Here is a 15,780-nt window from a genome sequence, read left to right as displayed (position 1 = left end):
GGTGGTGAAAGAAAGCCCTTTGGTGTTCCACAGGATCTATGTTTTGTCTCAGTCCCCTAAGCTAGAACATCATTTTGAATCCATATGTAGGATGAACTTCTCTCAAACATCATCGATTATGATATTCTGATTCGTCATTACTAACCTAATCCAACACATGTTTGAGATTGAAAATAAAAACTAAATGGGCTCGTCCGGGAATTGAACCCGGGACCTCTCGCACCCGAAGCGAGAATCATACCCCTAGACCAACGAGCCAGATGCTTACTAAATGGGCAAAACGTTTACTTATTATACATTTCTTTTATAAGTACCTACTTTTATCCTGAGGTGCATTTCGCAGAATAGCCGATTGGCATGGCATTATAAGCTCTTCAATATTCTCAATATTCTCGTAAAATTTCGATATAGAGATAGGTATGTTTATTTGGAAGATTATCACTAAAAGAGTTGATTGGCCATTCTCTATCCCTGAAATATAAAAATTGGCGGTTTCAAAATCGGAAACTAGAGTAACCACAACCAGCAATAGATTTTAATAAATGGTGTGTTTCAATCGTCTACTTCTAAGCTTATAAAGGTTTGTGTGAAAGACATTTTCAAACAATGAACCGTACGATACCTATCTCAAGAGTCAGACCTCACAGGGATGATATCAGCCAGAATGTTGAGCCTACCTTTAGGCGTATTCCGATATTTCTGTTGTTTTACTTTACAAGTTAACCATTTATGAGATAGTGGCAACTTCTTTTGTTTCGATTAGTCTGTTTGAAGAGAAAACTGCTTTTTCAGTTTTGACATTTGTCAAATTTTTACTTGCGCCTTAAGGTGAAGATGAATCGAAGCCAAACCTCAAATTTCTAAGAGCACAAATCTGGATAACCCAACATCCGTTTAAGCCGAAAATTTTATCGATTGGCCACTAGCTGGTGGTGACCAATCGATTAAATTTTTAACTTAAACGAATGTTCAGTTCTCCAGATTTGTGCTCTTGAAAATTTGAAGTGTGGCTTCGATTCATCGTCACCTTAAAGCCAATATACAGTGGGATTCCGTTTTTGGCAACATGATCAAAATGTTCAGCTGCAGGGTTGCAACAGTCGCGAATTTCGCGGATTGGGCGCAAAAATCGCGAGTGAACGAAATTCTGTCGTGAAAATCGTGGATTTCCCAAATCATACCACAAAAATCGCCAACAAACTGGTTTGATGCGTACAGTTGTGCAGTTCAGAATTGGGAAATTTGTGTTTGAAAATTGAGTGCTGTAAACTGCTCTTTATAGTATAGTTACTAGGTACCCAGTTGTGCTATTTAGTTATTGATTATTTATTTGTTTTGCTCCATTTCATTTTCATTTATTTAGTTAACATCTACACAGATAACACTGAATCAACAATTTCACGCCACAATACTCGGTTCGTGGCCGCATCTCTCCATCCTCGGTTTTGCCCCACGCTCGCCAAATCGATACCCACTTGATCCGCCCACTTAGCTCGCTGCGCTCCACGCCTTCTTGTACCAACCGGATCCGAAGTGAATACCATCTTTGCAGGGTTGCTGTTCGGCATTTTTGCAACATGCCCTGCCCATCGTATCCTTCCAGCTTTGGCCACCTTCTGGATACTGGGTTCGCCGTAGAGTTGGGCGACCTCGTGGTTCATCCTTCGCCGCCACACACCGTTTTCCTGCACACCGCCAAAGATCGTCCTAAGCACTCGACGTTCGAATACTCCAAGGGCTTGCAGGTCCTCCTCGAGCATCGTCCACGTTTCATGTCCGTAGAGGACTACCGGCCTTATGAGCGTTTTGTACATGGTACATTTGGTGCGGGCGTGAATCTTTTTTGACCGCAGCTTCTTCTGGAGGCCATAGTAGGCCCGACTTCCACTGATGATGCGCCTCCGTATTTCACGGCTAACGTTATTGTCAGCCGTCAGCAAGGATCCAAGGTAGACGAACTCGTCGACCACCTCGAACGTATCCCCGTCTATCGTAACACTGCTACCTAGGCAAGCCCTGTCGCGCTCGGCCCCACCAGCTAACATGTATTTTGTCTTGGCCGCATTCACAACCAGTCCAACTTTTGCTGCCTCGCGTTTCAGGCGGGTGTACAGGTCTGCCACCTTTTCAAATGTTCGGCCGACGATGTCCATACCATCCGCAAAGCAAACAAATTGACTGGATCTCGTAAAAATTGTACCCCGACTGTTAAGCCCGGCTCTCCGCATAACACCTTCTAGCGCAATATTGAACAGGCACGAAAGTCCATCACCTTGTCGTAGTCCCCTGTGGGATCCAAACGAACAGCAGTGTTCGCCTGAATCCTTCACACAATTTTGCACACCTTCCATCGTCGCTCTTATCCGTCTCGTGAGCTTCACGGGAAAGCTGTTCTCGTCCATGATTTTCCATAGCTCTACGCGGTCGATACTGTCGTATGTCGCCTTGAAATCGATGAAAAGGTGATGCGTTGGGACCTGGTATTCACGACATTTTTGGAAGATTTGCCGTACAGTAAAGATCTGGTCCGTTGTCGATCGGCCGTCAACGAAGCCGGCTTGATAACTTCCCACGAACTCATTTACTACAGGTGACAGACGACGGAAGATGATCTGGGATAATACTTTGTAGGCCGCATTTAGAATGGTGATCGCTCGAAAGTTCTCACAATCTAACACAATCTAAGATGGGGCAGATTACCCCTTCCTTCCACTCCTCCGGTAGCTGTTCTGTTTCCCAGATTGTGCCTATCAGCCGGTGCAGACAAATGGCCAGCCTTTCCGGACCCATCTTTATGAGTTCAGCTCCGATACCATCCTTAAAAGCAGCTTTATTGTTCTTGAGCTGGTGAATGGCATCCTTAACCTCCCTCAAAGTGGGGGCTGGTTGGTTTTTATTTTCCGCAGTACTGACGAAGGCATTTCCTCCGTTGTCCCGTCCTTCATTGCCTATGCACTCAACGCCATTCAGGTGCTCGTCGAAGTGCTGCTTCCACCTTTCGATCACCTCACGCTCGTCCGTCAGAATGCTCCCATCCTTATCCCTGTACATCTCGGCTCGCGGCATGAAGCCGTTGCGGGATGCGTTGAGCTTCTGATAGAACCTACGCGTTTCCTGAGACCGGCACAGCTGTTCCATCTCCTCGCACTCCGTCTCCTCCAGGCGGCGTTTTTTTCTCCCGAAAGAGGCGGGTCTGCTGTTGCCGTTTCCGTTTATAGCGTTCCACGTTCTGCCGGGTCCCTTGCTGCAGCATAACCGCCCGCGCTGCATTCTTCTCCTTCAAAACCTCCTGGCACTCCTCGTCGAACCAATCGTTCTGTCGACTCCGTCCCACGTACCCGACGTTGCTCTCAGCTGCATCGTTGACGGCTGCTTTTACTGTTCTCCAGCAGTCCTCAAGAGGGGCTTCGTCCAGCTCACCCTCTTCCGGTAATGCAGCCTCGAGTTGCTGCGCGTATGTCGCTGCGACATCCGGTTGCTTGAGCCGCTCTAGATCACAACGGGGCGGCCGTCGGTACCGTACGTTGTTAACGGGTTGGGTGACAAAACGTCGAAAGACAAAATGTCGAATGCCAAAACGTCGAATGCCAAAACGTCGAAAGGACAAAACGTCGAAGGGACAAAACGTCGAATGGACAAAACGTCGAAAGACAAAATGTCGAATTCCAAAACGTCGAATGCCAAAGCGTCGAAGGGACAAAACGTCGAATGGATAAAACGTCTAAAGTGCAGTATGTCGAAAAGAAAAAAAATACGAGTTTTTCTTGCAAAACGTTGACCTTGATTAATAAGAAAAGCGGAGATAATCAATAAAAATGTAGTTTCAAATCCAAACGCTTAACAATGTTTCAACAGTTAAGGCCGTGAAAAATACTTTTCTTCCGATGTTATCATCGTAATTTTGTAAGTTTTGGCTGGTCTTGGAAGGTAGACCAAAAATATCAAATTGAAAATATCCAAAACTTATTATTTAGTGTTTAAACGATATGACTATAGCCGATCTCTATAAAAAATCATGCTGTCAAATGTATAGAAATCAATTGTATAGTACATATTAAAAAAATTCTGAAATGTTCATGAAATGAAAATCCTGATGAAGAACATATGTTTTGGTAAAGCAAGTTATTGAATCGATTCAATGGTACCTATTCGATAAAAGAATGAGTATTTTTTTAAAGAATAAAGAATTCAATAATTATCAAAAGTTAAATAGTATATACAGTCGCCTCTCCACATCTCGATATCGAAGGGACCATCGAGATAGGGAGAGATCGAGACATAGAACAAATTTTCAACGAATACTGGATTGAAAATCACTCCGTTGCCAGGAAAATCAAAAACAAACAGATGTCATTTCGTCTTCGCAAATTGTTTTGAATCTCTAAAATCTCGTCTAGTAACCTTTGATAATGGGCATATCGACATACGGAGAGAAAATTGGGAACGACAATTACATCGAGATAAGGAGATATCGAGATAAGGAGGATATCGAGATATGGAGATTGAAAATGTATGCAGAATTAAGGGACCGCAAAAATCATCGACATAGGGAGAGATATCGAGATGTAGAACATCGAGATGTGGAGAGTCGACTATAAAATAAAATATAAATATATAATATATATAAATGATAAAATTGATGTCAAAGGCTTCTTCAAAAAATGAGTGTGTTTCATAAAAATGAATAATTTATCAACCGATAGCTTAACCAGGAGCAAATCCGATTTACCTGCGAACAATTGCTAACTGGTACATCTATTTTTGAGAAGTTATTTAACCGTAAAATATCCACGAATAAAAAGAATTAAGCCCCTTGGGGTAAACAATAATGTTTCAATAAAATCAAATAATCTATAGAAAAATTCTCACGCACCATATATACAAAACAGGTGTAATTCCCACATATCGAAACATATTGCTTTGGTGGAAATTAAAATTTAGTTCGCCCACGAATTGTAGAAAAAAGGAAAAATGTAAGCTCATCGGTGCGAGTTTAAACGGCTGGGGAAAGATGAAATGGCAAGGTATCATAGTGAAATTCCATGAAGATGAGAATGTTAGATACAGGAACACCAAACTACCAAACGAAGTACACTTTTAGGGATGAAACACCTACTTAAATCTATAGAAATCATGTACAAAACTTTCTAATTTCATCTTGCCCCACCAGTTTTTAGTTGCCCCTGTGCATTTTACACTGTTCTTGAGATTCTCTTCATTAGCCGTTATGAGCATCCAAAGGTGCGGCGATTTTGCTTCTTAAAGTGCTTCACTGCTTCTTCTCTGGTCAGAAATGGATGTGAAATTGACATCTTACTGAAATTTTTTCTCCATGCTAACTTTGATGAAAAGTGAAAATTTTGCTGTTTCAAACGCCGTTCGCATCGCAACCATTTTTTCCCTTAGCAACGCTAGTCCTGAAAAATAACTGCTTTCGACGTTTTGTCTCTTCGACGTTTTGTCCCTTTCGACGTTTTGGGATTCGACGTTTTGGCATTCGACGTTTTGGCTTTCGACGTTTTGTCTTTCGACGTTTTGTCCCTAATCCTTGTTAACGACAGAGAGTTTTGGGCGCAGTTTGACCATCACCAGATAGTGGTCAGAGTCGATGTTAGCGCCACGATAGGTCCTGACGTCGTTAATGTCGGAGAAGTGCCGACCATCAATCAGAACGTGGTCGATTTGCGATTCTGTCTGCTGTGGTGATCTCCAGGTGTATCGGTATGGAAGGCTGTGCTGGAAAAAGGTGCTATGAATGGCCATATTCTTGGAGGCGGCAAAATAAATTAAGGCCCAAACGCAATGATAGCGGAACGGCAACGGAATGCGGAACCGGTTCGCCAGCATGAATCACACCATCTCGACTGAGCTGACAACGAATGAAATCGAACCAACACTGAGTCGATAAGCTTGTTGTAGTTCATGCTGGCGAACCGGTTCCGCTTTCCGTTGCCGTTCCGCTATCATTGCGTTTGAGCCTTTAGTCGTAGGCCGTTTTCGTTCGTCAGCCGGTGGGCGCTGAACTTTCCAATCGTCGGTCTGAATTCCTCCTCCTGGCCAACCTGAGCGTTTAGATCTCCTATGATGATTTTGACGTCGTGCCTTGGGCATCTGTCGTACTCGCGTTCGAGCTGTGCGTTAAAAGCGTCTTTATCATCATCAGTGCTTCCGGAGTGCACGTTTATTATGCTGAAGTTGAAGAACCGGCCTTTGATCCTCAACTTGCACATTCTCTCATTGATCGGCCACCAACCGATCATGTGCCTCTGCATATCACCCATCACTATAAAAGCTGTTCCCAGCTCATGTGTATTGCCGCAGCTCTGGTAGATCTTATGGTTACCTCTAAACGTTCGCACCATTGATCCCTTCCAACACACTTCCTGCAACGCTACGATGCCGAATCCACGGTCCTTCAGCACGTCGGCGAGTATGCGTGTGCTCCCGATGAAGTTGAGAGATTTACAGTTCCACGTACCGAGCTTCCAATCGCTAGTCCCTTTACGTCGCTGTGGTCTTCGCCGATTGTCCCGGTTCGTATTCTCTCGTTGATTATTCGTTGCTTGATTTCTTACGGCTGGCTTGCAGGGCCTGACACCAATCCCCTAGATTTCCGGATGACCATTCCCCCTAAATGTTCGGAGGACCATAGTGCGCAGTTTAGCTTAGAGTCCTTCTCTGGCACTGGGACGATGATCAGCCGCCCCTGACATGGGGAACAGTTGTGAGCCGCTCCTAACATGGAGTACAGACGCTCAAGGTTTGCAGAAGCAAAAGCAAAAGCAAAACCCCCTTCCCTGTCAGCATACGACCAAAGTTCCCACCGGGGTTGGCTACCTGATCTTCCCTAAGGTTACTCGTACCCCGGCCAGTACCGCGAGGAGGTAGGGATAGGAGTTGCTGGGCAAGAGGCTAAGGACCGCACAAAGGGGTCTATTTTATTCCTTTAGGTACGCGAGGTACCAATGGTATGCCATGCCCAGCCATTTACTAACCATGATTTGCTCCAATAATTTGAAATATTTCGAATAAGGTACCGCGGGGCAAGTGGGTAAATGGGGTAACTGAAAATAATTGGTATATTTAACTGAATATGTGAATTAACGTTTTTAACTCATGCGTAAACCTTTGAGGCCATTGAGAACATTACGATAGGTAGGAGATTTCTGAGATTTTCAGCCATTATTGCATAATAGAGCGCAAAATTGTTAACCTGTCAACTGTTACTCCGTAACAAGTTGGCGGCGTACAATCTCAGTTTAATATTTTTATTGGCAAAAAGTTACGGAAAATAATTTCCTGTACCACTTCTTAGTTGTCCTCTGTGACAGTTTCAAACTGCAATAAAAAAAGTTTTAGAATTAATTTGACGTAGACCTAAAAATAACTAAATTTAAACACCGTCAATTTTCTTACCAGGTGGGGCAAGTGAAAAGTTTATCATTAGAGATTGAATTTGTGTTTTCTCTTTAAGTAGCCATAAGTAAACATGATTCGCAATTATCATAGAAAAACATAACGTGCTGATAATTCAAAAAACACTATACTCAAGCGTTAAAAGCTATTAAAAATCATGGAATTTCTCTAAAAGATGTTGCCAAACATTACAATATTAATATGTCTACTTCGGGCAGCCAATTGAAAGGAAGACGTTGACTGAAATGTTGCAATATTAGAGAACACACGGAAATTTCGTGGAATGTCTATGTAAAGCTAGTTCAAAACATAAAAATGGGGAATAAGTCTATCCACATAAAAAAGATTCTAAATACGTTATTGAAGGATTCGGTTTGATTTCTCCCGAAGAGTTATCCGACATTATATCCGACTTTCTCAAAAACAAATAACGAGCGGTGGAAATTCTACAGAGCAGAAATGCAATTGCTGTCCTATAATGTAAGAACTAACATTGGAAATGTTGCAGTTATAATGTTAAGAGAGCCTATAGCTCATTACCACAGCGGGTTAAGAATATCAGAATGTCCTGAAGATTCAGGCGAATTCCTAAAGCAATCTCTGAAGTATTTTTTGGAGATTACTGGTTAAATTCTTAGAAAAGATCTAAACAATTAAAAAAAAAAATAAAATAAAATCCGTGACAGATTCACTAGACAGTTCTTGGAGAAAATCAATAAAGAATTTCAGAGACAATCCCTGAAGAAACCTTTGGAGTATTATGGGGAGTAGCAAAAAAAAAAAAAAACAACGTCATAGCGGAGAAAATGTTCAACCTTTTTGTTATACAACTAATAGAGCTTAATATCCAAAAATAAAAAAAAATATCTATTTACATTATGAAAAGAATACAAGATCCTTTGTCTGATTCGTGTCTTCCCTAAAATCTAATTCTTTCTAAAACTCTGCAAAATCGGATAAATATTCTCCAAACTATCGGTGACCTCCCGTTCTGATTTGGCTCCAGTAAAGACGATCTTTCCGTTGACGAAGATCAGCAGGACCACCCGAGGTTTCACCATCCGGTAGATCAATCCCGGGAACAGTTCCGGCTCGTACGAGCTGAATTGTCCGTGAACTTGGTTAAGATTCTCCAACCGAATGGGAAACCGGAGATCCACGGTGGCGACCAGGTTCTGCACTTTGAACTCTATGAAGCGTACGCTGTAGCCCAGCTTCTGTATGATTCGTGCAAATTTCCGCGCGGCCAGATAGGCGTCCGCTTCGTTACGCGCCCCGGTGCAGACGATTTTTCCCGATCGGAACACCAGCGCCGTGCAGCGGGGCTCTCGTATTCGCATCACGACGCCGTGAAACCGAGCCGGATTGTATTCGGAATTCCGTAGGCGGAAGTTGATAGCCTGAAGGTTGAGTTCGCAGCCCAAACTTACCGTTGCTACACAGTTTCTGAAAAACGAGAGGAAGCGTCATATTGGGGCGGTAAGATTATAATGTAGTAAAGTTAAGATTACTACTTTCTCGGTAGCAAATGATACATGTGGAACACATTTTTTTTTTCATTTTAATTTACTACACTTATCGAAAATACTACAAACAGCATGTTGGTATGAAAAACCACAAAATAGTGGTAATTTACTCCAGAGGTTTTTATGTACTCATGCTTTGGAAATTTCGGGAATGATTTACATTTGAATACCCTAGTAGTAAAACGGTAGTTGAAAGCTTACCTAACTAGTATGGAGTTGATTGCTTCTTGAGGACCGGTAGGCATCGGTGTTTGCATTACCATACTGCTTTGTGGCGGTAACTAAAGACAACCGCAAATATTAAAACACCTTATCCTTCGTCCTAGTTGATATCAGGAACCTTACCTTCGAATGCATCATGGAACTGAAACCGGCAGTAGATGCAGGTCGTGGCAACGGGTTGGATAGCATCGTTTTGTGCGGACTGTCCGGGATCGGTTTAATGTCCATCTTGATTTTAGTAATCCTACCTTTAGTCTTGTTTTAGGAAATGCGTTGATTTCGTAGGAAATTTTAACGAAAACTAGCACGAATCACAACAAATTTGGGCCGCTTGCAAAGATGCAGAGCAGCTTTGTTTATGGATGGCTGAACTGTCACTGTCACAGCATACGCGAGAGCGAAGTGTTGAAAAATTAGTACACTGGATGAACAGGTACGAAATATTTACAGCGGTTCACCAACACGAAAAAAACGGCCTTAGGGGTCATACAAAAATGACGTCCATCATTTGGGGTAGGGGGGGGGGTCTTCGAAAGTGTGACATTATGTGTATAAGGTATTAGAAAAAGCGTGGCAGAGGGGGGAGGGGGGTCTAGAAACTCCCGAAAAACGATGGACGTCATATTTGAATCTTCCCTTAAGGCCGGTTTGCTACTGACAAGAAAAGGAATCGCCTATCTCGATGCGTGGTAAATTTCTCCCAAGAAATGGTCAAGAAAAACACTTTTTTCTGATCGCAGTACACGGAGAAGTATGGAAATACTAATTAGACTACAAATTATTACATCTATCACATTTCAGACGTTTAATCTTTCCTTGTCATATTCAATTATACTTTCAAATGCATTTTCGAAAATTATTATTGGCGGTGCATTTACGTTGACAGATGCTACACTTGAGACTTTGTTGTTTTTATCTTCAGCATATTTGACTCACTGCTCTCTCGACGAGAATCATTTTTCTCGCGTCTTCAAATTTGGTAGCTTTTTCGATAGAAACGTTCGATTCAGAAGTGCCGTTTTCCACCTGCGGACACATGGTAAGTTCAGAAATATTTTTCATGCAGCATCGACCTAACTTACTATAAACTTTTTAGGCCAATTTTAGCCAAGGCCGGTTTTCTCGCAACTCACGTGGCAGGAGGATGGAGCACCCTTGGAGGCTTTACCACAGGCAAATTAATTTATGGCTTTATACGACTGCTAGCTATCACTACCGAGAGGATAACAGCTCGTTTTGAGTATTATTGATTTTAACTCTGTTCAAATTACATAGTTAAATAAATTGATATGTATCTTTTTGTTTCATTCAATTTCCATTTTCTTTTTATGATTCTCCTGGAAATTTTGAAAGTAAACAAAGGATACTGCCGTATAGAAATAAAAGAGTAATATGCATTACAATGGATAAACGCCGTTTATACTATGGCTTGCTTAATCCGAAGATATGCATCCCATGGGGTGAATAGATCGAATATGGTTTTAGTATGACTATTAATTGTTTTAGTTTTTAATTTTTTAACCGTGTACGCAGTTGAGAAGAAATGTCACTTCAAAGGGGGCTCTCTGTAGGAAATTTCTTGACCCTTTCAGTCAAGGAATTTCTTTACTTTTCTTGAGCGAAACAGCATACTTAGCTTTAGTTTGAAACAGCGTTGGTTGAAATTCAATGTAGAATTTTGACGTTGGATAACGTCTTACGGCAACATACTGGGGTACAATTTCGAAAAACGAAAAACCGTTCGCGTCACGAAAAGTGGTTAGATTTTGACTGTTAATAACTTACCCGCATAATTATAAACCATATTCATACTGTTCCCCATACCATTCGTAACCATTTGCAACCACGTTTGAATAATTCCCTAAAACATCCAAATAAACAATATATCTACTCTACCAGTAACGGTTTTAACCAGGGTTGGGAAAAAATCTGAAACTCACTCTACAGTAGCCAAACAAAGCCAATCACAGTCAGCGAAGCCAGTGAAACTCACGCTCATCGCTGCTGTAGGTAAATGCCTTGAAAATTGCAAAGCACCCGTTGCTAAGGGCAACCCGAAATTACTGTAGAAAAATGTTCTATTTCCCGCTGCATTTCCCGCATTTAGAGCCTTCAATGACACTCATGATTTAGAAAATTCGTGCACCCAACAGAGGCTACTTGATGAGATTCACGTTTTTGAACTACTGTACTGGGAGAGCCACGTGATTTTCGCGAAAAGTCAAGCCTACTACTATTACCATTCCCAGCACTGGTTTTAACAGTTTGATGAACAGTAATCCGGAAAATAACAATATGGGGAATAGGCGGTTAAGTTATGTAACCATTTAAAAACGCAGATTTCCTCGAACATTTTTTTTCGAATACAATTTGCCAAATGACCGGTTTACCATCCATTTTCTGCACAATTCATTGTAACCCAAACAGTTGCAGAATTGTTAAACTGTAACCTTGAAATGAAACGAATAATGTATGTATAATGATTGATTTACTGTGCGTTATTGTTTTTTCACCGTTTATTATAATGTGGGTATGTGTTTATACCATAAGATTTTACCGCATGTACCTCCTGTTTTGATGATTCTTGATAAAAATGAAAAAACATAAGTAATGTTGGAATTGCCTTTTTTAACTAGTTTATTTCACGAATATACGAAGTGATTGTTAGGTGATTGCTGTTCATTGTTCTGTCATGTGAAAACATTTCTTTTCGTTGTTCTATCCAACTCGCATCACCGAACATCTTTTCCCTGCGGGGCCAATGGAAGCTCCTGGAGGCTGCCCCATCTTCGTGCGCGTCATCAAAAGAAATCATGTTCTACCGGAGAAAAAAAAAGATGTAAAAAAAACATTACATATAGATACAAAAACTTACCAACTACGAGGTCGCTAAGATTGCTGCCGTCGGAGGTGGCCATTCGGCTCTACCTGTGTCATTTCCACTCTCCTTCTATCGACGATTCTGCACATATAATTCCAAATGAATGAGGAATTCTCTAAACGGAAATTTACCACACATTCGCGATTAAATTGCCGGGGAAAGACGATTGTTTCGTCTCCGTGGGCACATGGTACCGGAGCGATAATGGAAAACCGAATTGTTGTGAGCTGCGGCAGGATTTAGACAGAAACTGATGGCGCGGAGCAACGTATTTGGCACTCTAGAGCACTCTAAATATTGGAACATTTTTTTCATTTATTTTTTCACTGAAAGGTAAATACAACAGCAGGCACGCTTAAAAAATTCTACATAGCATCTAACTGAACTTTTGGAACTTCTAGAAACTTATGAGTTTCAAATAACGGCATAACTTTATTAACATTTTCACAAATCTCGTTGAAAAACCTGTTTACATTTGAATAAATTTAATTCTACGATTCACTATGTGTGTGAAGTAGGATTAAACGCCAGTTTAAAAGTTACAGAGCTGTTGTGTTATTTTGTAACGTGTACAGAAAATAACAATTTGCCAAACTGTTAGTTATGAGTAATGTATAGTGAAATGCATATGTGAAAGTGTGTTGCGAAATATTATTACGAACCATTCAACGAAATGTTAAGTTACATTTCAACTATTTCTCCTTAGTTTCCATTCTCATACCGTTCAACAATGTCTGTACAATATGATTTATTATGACAAATTGATATACATTAGGCAAACAATTATTTATAGTTGAAACCTAAAACTCTTTTATTGTTCAACGTAAAAGCAACTGTTCGTGATACATTAACCACTTCGGTTAGAGGAACTTTACTGTTTGAAATGTTTGACAAACTGTGTTTTTCTATGCGGGTACTAACGCCCGGAATGAATGGTCTTTATTATCGAGACTTTCAGCCCTTGGCAGAACGCCCGGATAGATTTTCAAGATTCTTGCACCAATCGATTGGAAATCTTTCTACGAATCTACTCCAACAATGAAAACTATTGATTCTTATGACTAAACTATTGAAAAATTGGGAAATATCGAAGCATGTCTTATTTTTCATAGAAAAGCACATTTTTTTTGTATTCCTGACCAGGGTTGGGAAAAAATCTGAAATTCACTCTACAGTAGGCAAGCAAAGCCAATCACAGTCAGCGAAGCCAGTGAAACTCACGCCCATCGCTGCTGTACACTGAAAGGAAAAGCATAGTAACGCCAACCATGTCGAGGGTGAAATTAAAACATTTTTACCACTTGATTTTGACAGAACATGTTCTATTAATTGGCGCGACTATACCATCGTGAAATTTACTATATGAGTTGAATCATAGTAAAATTTACCATGTTTCTGGTAATAATGACAATATGAATTTAGTAAGATCAACCCCCGTTTGTAGTTGTATGATAGATACAGTTTAGTTGTTTTGTTTACATTGGTAAATTTATGTTTTATTATCATTTTTTTACATGGGGAGAAATAACATCTTCTCGAATACAAATAAAAACAAATCGAATGTTGAATTATGCAAAATAAGGTGCTGTCGACAATGCGAAAATCCCAAGCTCCCACCGTAACTTGCTACCGTTCCAACTGGATTTGCATCTGATGCTGTTGCAGCTGCGGAACACCACCGCGTCGAACGCTGAACAACTGCTGCAGGACTTCGCCGATGGGATCCACAGATTCCCGTCCGGAGGGTGAAAGCGTAGAGATCACCGTCTGATGAGATGGCATGCTTTATCGCCTTGTGTGGGATCGTAGCGCATACCAGCTCCCAGGAATCATGAATCCACCGGGACCAACCGGAGGAGGTGGAATGGTTTCAAGCGGTTCCGGAGGTTCTCGTGATGCATCGCTATTGAGGTTGGGTACTGGTGGCCAGGGTGATGTTGGTGCTACAGATGAAGCTAGCTGAACCGATCGTGGAAGGGTGGCGTTATTGGTGGTGTGGATCTGTCTCCTCCACCGTTCTTCGTGGCACTTAGCTCTGAGCTTACCGTCATTAGCAAGCAGATTAGATCATCCGCTATCAATTCAGCAGTTCGGAATGAAGGCAGAATTTTGCTTTGTATGGCCGACTGCAAAAGCCTCGACAGAAATAACTTGTAATGATGTTGGCAACTTGTTCCTTTACTTCTCCCATGGCTCATCCGAATCGCTCCACTGTTTTCAATGGTATCCCCCTGCGTTATTGGAAAACAATCATGTTATTCTTAACCTAAAATAATCTAATAATGGACCCACCATTATGTTTCATTTAATTTGAAAATTTCACAATTCCAGTGACGATAAAACGTAATAAAAATACTTAATTTAGAGATTTTTTTGGCTAACTTGCAGCTCGTGATGAATTATTTTGGCACCAGAGTTAACTGCGAAGTGTGGTTTGGGCTACCATGCGCATAGTTAGGATGCCTTAGTTATCTGAACTAAAACGTAGTTAATGTCCCAGAAAGTGTGATCATTTCCACTGTTTTTTGACATAGTAGAATTGAACAATCAGTAATGGTTTAGATTACCATATATTTTTTATCAGTGTAGGCAAAATGCCTTGAAAATAGCAAAACACCCGTTGCTAAGGGCAACCCAAAACTACTGTAGAAAAATGTTCTATTTCCCGCTGCATTTCCTGCATTTAGAGCCTTCAATGACACTCATGATTTAGAAAATTCGTGCACCCAACATAGGCTACTTGATGAGATTCGCGTTTTTGAACTACTGTAATGGGAGAGCCACGTGATTTTCGCGAAAATTCAAGCCTACTACTATTACCATTCCCAGCACTGTTCCTAACACAGACATCATCGCGCGATATCTTAGCCACTTTCGTCATTCAAAGGGAAACGCCCCTTTCGGTCTTCTTCTTACTTCTCTTTATTATCTCGTGTTCAGTCGAAGCCAACCAAATTCGACTTCACGCGCGCATCAGTCAATCGTTGACCAGCAACCGCAGAAGGACTTATATCGGAATAAATTTTACACGTTCGTAACTGCTGCTGCTGCTGTTTATTCCCAAGCTAAAAGCTGCGGGTTCTGTGTAATCGCTCATCATGGCTCTTGGCATCCAGCTAGCCCATCGAATTCGTGGAAAATGCGTCCAGAAACCTTGATAATTACCGTCGGAGGAGTGAGCAAACGATCGAATACAAGGATGGACAAAAAAGCACAAAATTACCGACCGCATTTTAATTTAATCGTCTTCGGTGATCTTTTGGTGTGTTTATGTCTAACAGTGGAATGAAAACCCAGTTTGATTGTCGGTGACTACCACCAACCGTCCTTTTCAGGACGACAATTTCATTTTAAAAGAGTTGTGAGAATTTTCCATTACTGATTATTGGATGTGATTGATTCAGATTTTGGTCAGTCATTTGCTCGCAACCATAAATGGGAAATAAATTTCCCATTGTGCGCGCATGGGGCAATCGTCGACAGTGTGTGCATGAGTCGGATAAATTGCGAACGGCACTTGAATGAAGAATCCCTCCCGGTTTGTTTCGCATTTAGAGATGATCGCATAATGCCGTTGTCGCCGTCGCTACCTACATGATACTAGAGTGATCAGTATCAACTCGTCGAACACAGAGCTAAAACTAATCAGCAACAGCTTTGCTGACGTTTCGATTTGGTAAGACATTGTCAATCGAATGGAAATACGCACACAGAAAAGACTGCGAAAATGCTACC

The 15,780-nt window shown here is 41.3% G+C and overlaps 1 protein-coding gene, 2 long non-coding RNA genes and 1 other non-coding gene across 4 annotated transcripts; 1 reads left to right on the top strand and 3 right to left on the bottom strand.

Moving 5' to 3' along the window:
- Positions 1 to 186: 186 nt before the first annotated feature.
- Trnap-cgg lies at positions 187 to 258 on the bottom strand. The gene has a single exon. It is a non-coding gene; the product is annotated as a tRNA-Pro (tRNA).
- Positions 259 to 8,211: 7,953 nt separating this feature from the next.
- Positions 8,212 to 9,552, bottom strand: LOC5573384 (TBP-related factor). Its single transcript, XM_001654511.2, has 3 exons — positions 9,288 to 9,552; positions 9,144 to 9,223; positions 8,212 to 8,862 (listed from the first exon to the last, which is right to left on the bottom strand). The coding sequence occupies exons 1-3, from the start codon at positions 9,390 to 9,392 to the stop codon at positions 8,343 to 8,345; spliced, it is 705 nt and encodes a 234-aa protein (XP_001654561.1). The 5' UTR covers positions 9,393 to 9,552; the 3' UTR covers positions 8,212 to 8,342.
- Positions 9,553 to 9,910: 358 nt separating this feature from the next.
- LOC110675896 lies at positions 9,911 to 10,571 on the top strand. Its single transcript, XR_002499896.1, has 2 exons — positions 9,911 to 10,203; positions 10,261 to 10,571. It is a non-coding gene; the product is annotated as an uncharacterized LOC110675896 (long non-coding RNA).
- A 1,281-nt stretch (positions 10,572 to 11,852) lies between these two features.
- LOC110675895 lies at positions 11,853 to 12,178 on the bottom strand. Its single transcript, XR_002499895.1, has 2 exons — positions 12,040 to 12,178; positions 11,853 to 11,982 (listed from the first exon to the last, which is right to left on the bottom strand). It is a non-coding gene; the product is annotated as an uncharacterized LOC110675895 (long non-coding RNA).
- Positions 12,179 to 15,780: the final 3,602 nt, after the last annotated feature.

This window comes from Aedes aegypti, chromosome 2 (genome assembly GCF_002204515.2).
Source record: "Aedes aegypti strain LVP_AGWG chromosome 2, AaegL5.0 Primary Assembly, whole genome shotgun sequence".
In the NCBI taxonomy this organism is placed as follows: domain Eukaryota; kingdom Metazoa; phylum Arthropoda; class Insecta; order Diptera; family Culicidae; genus Aedes; species Aedes aegypti.
The sequence above is the reverse complement of the archived record's forward strand: the minus strand, read 5'-3'. Positions and strand labels throughout refer to the sequence as shown.

Bases quoted from the DNA above. Each gene is read 5' to 3' on its own strand.
- LOC5573384 (XM_001654511.2), bottom strand. From the start codon at position 9,392: ATGGACATTAAACCGATCCCGGACAGTCCGCACAAAACGATGCTATCC. The intron at 9,224-9,287 runs GTAAGGTTCCTG...GGTTGTCTTTAG, and splicing joins GTTCCATGATGCATTCGAAG to TTACCGCCACAAAGCAGTAT. The intron at 8,863-9,143 runs GTAAGCTTTCAA...CTCGTTTTTCAG, and splicing joins ATCAACTCCATACTAGTTAG to AAACTGTGTAGCAACGGTAA.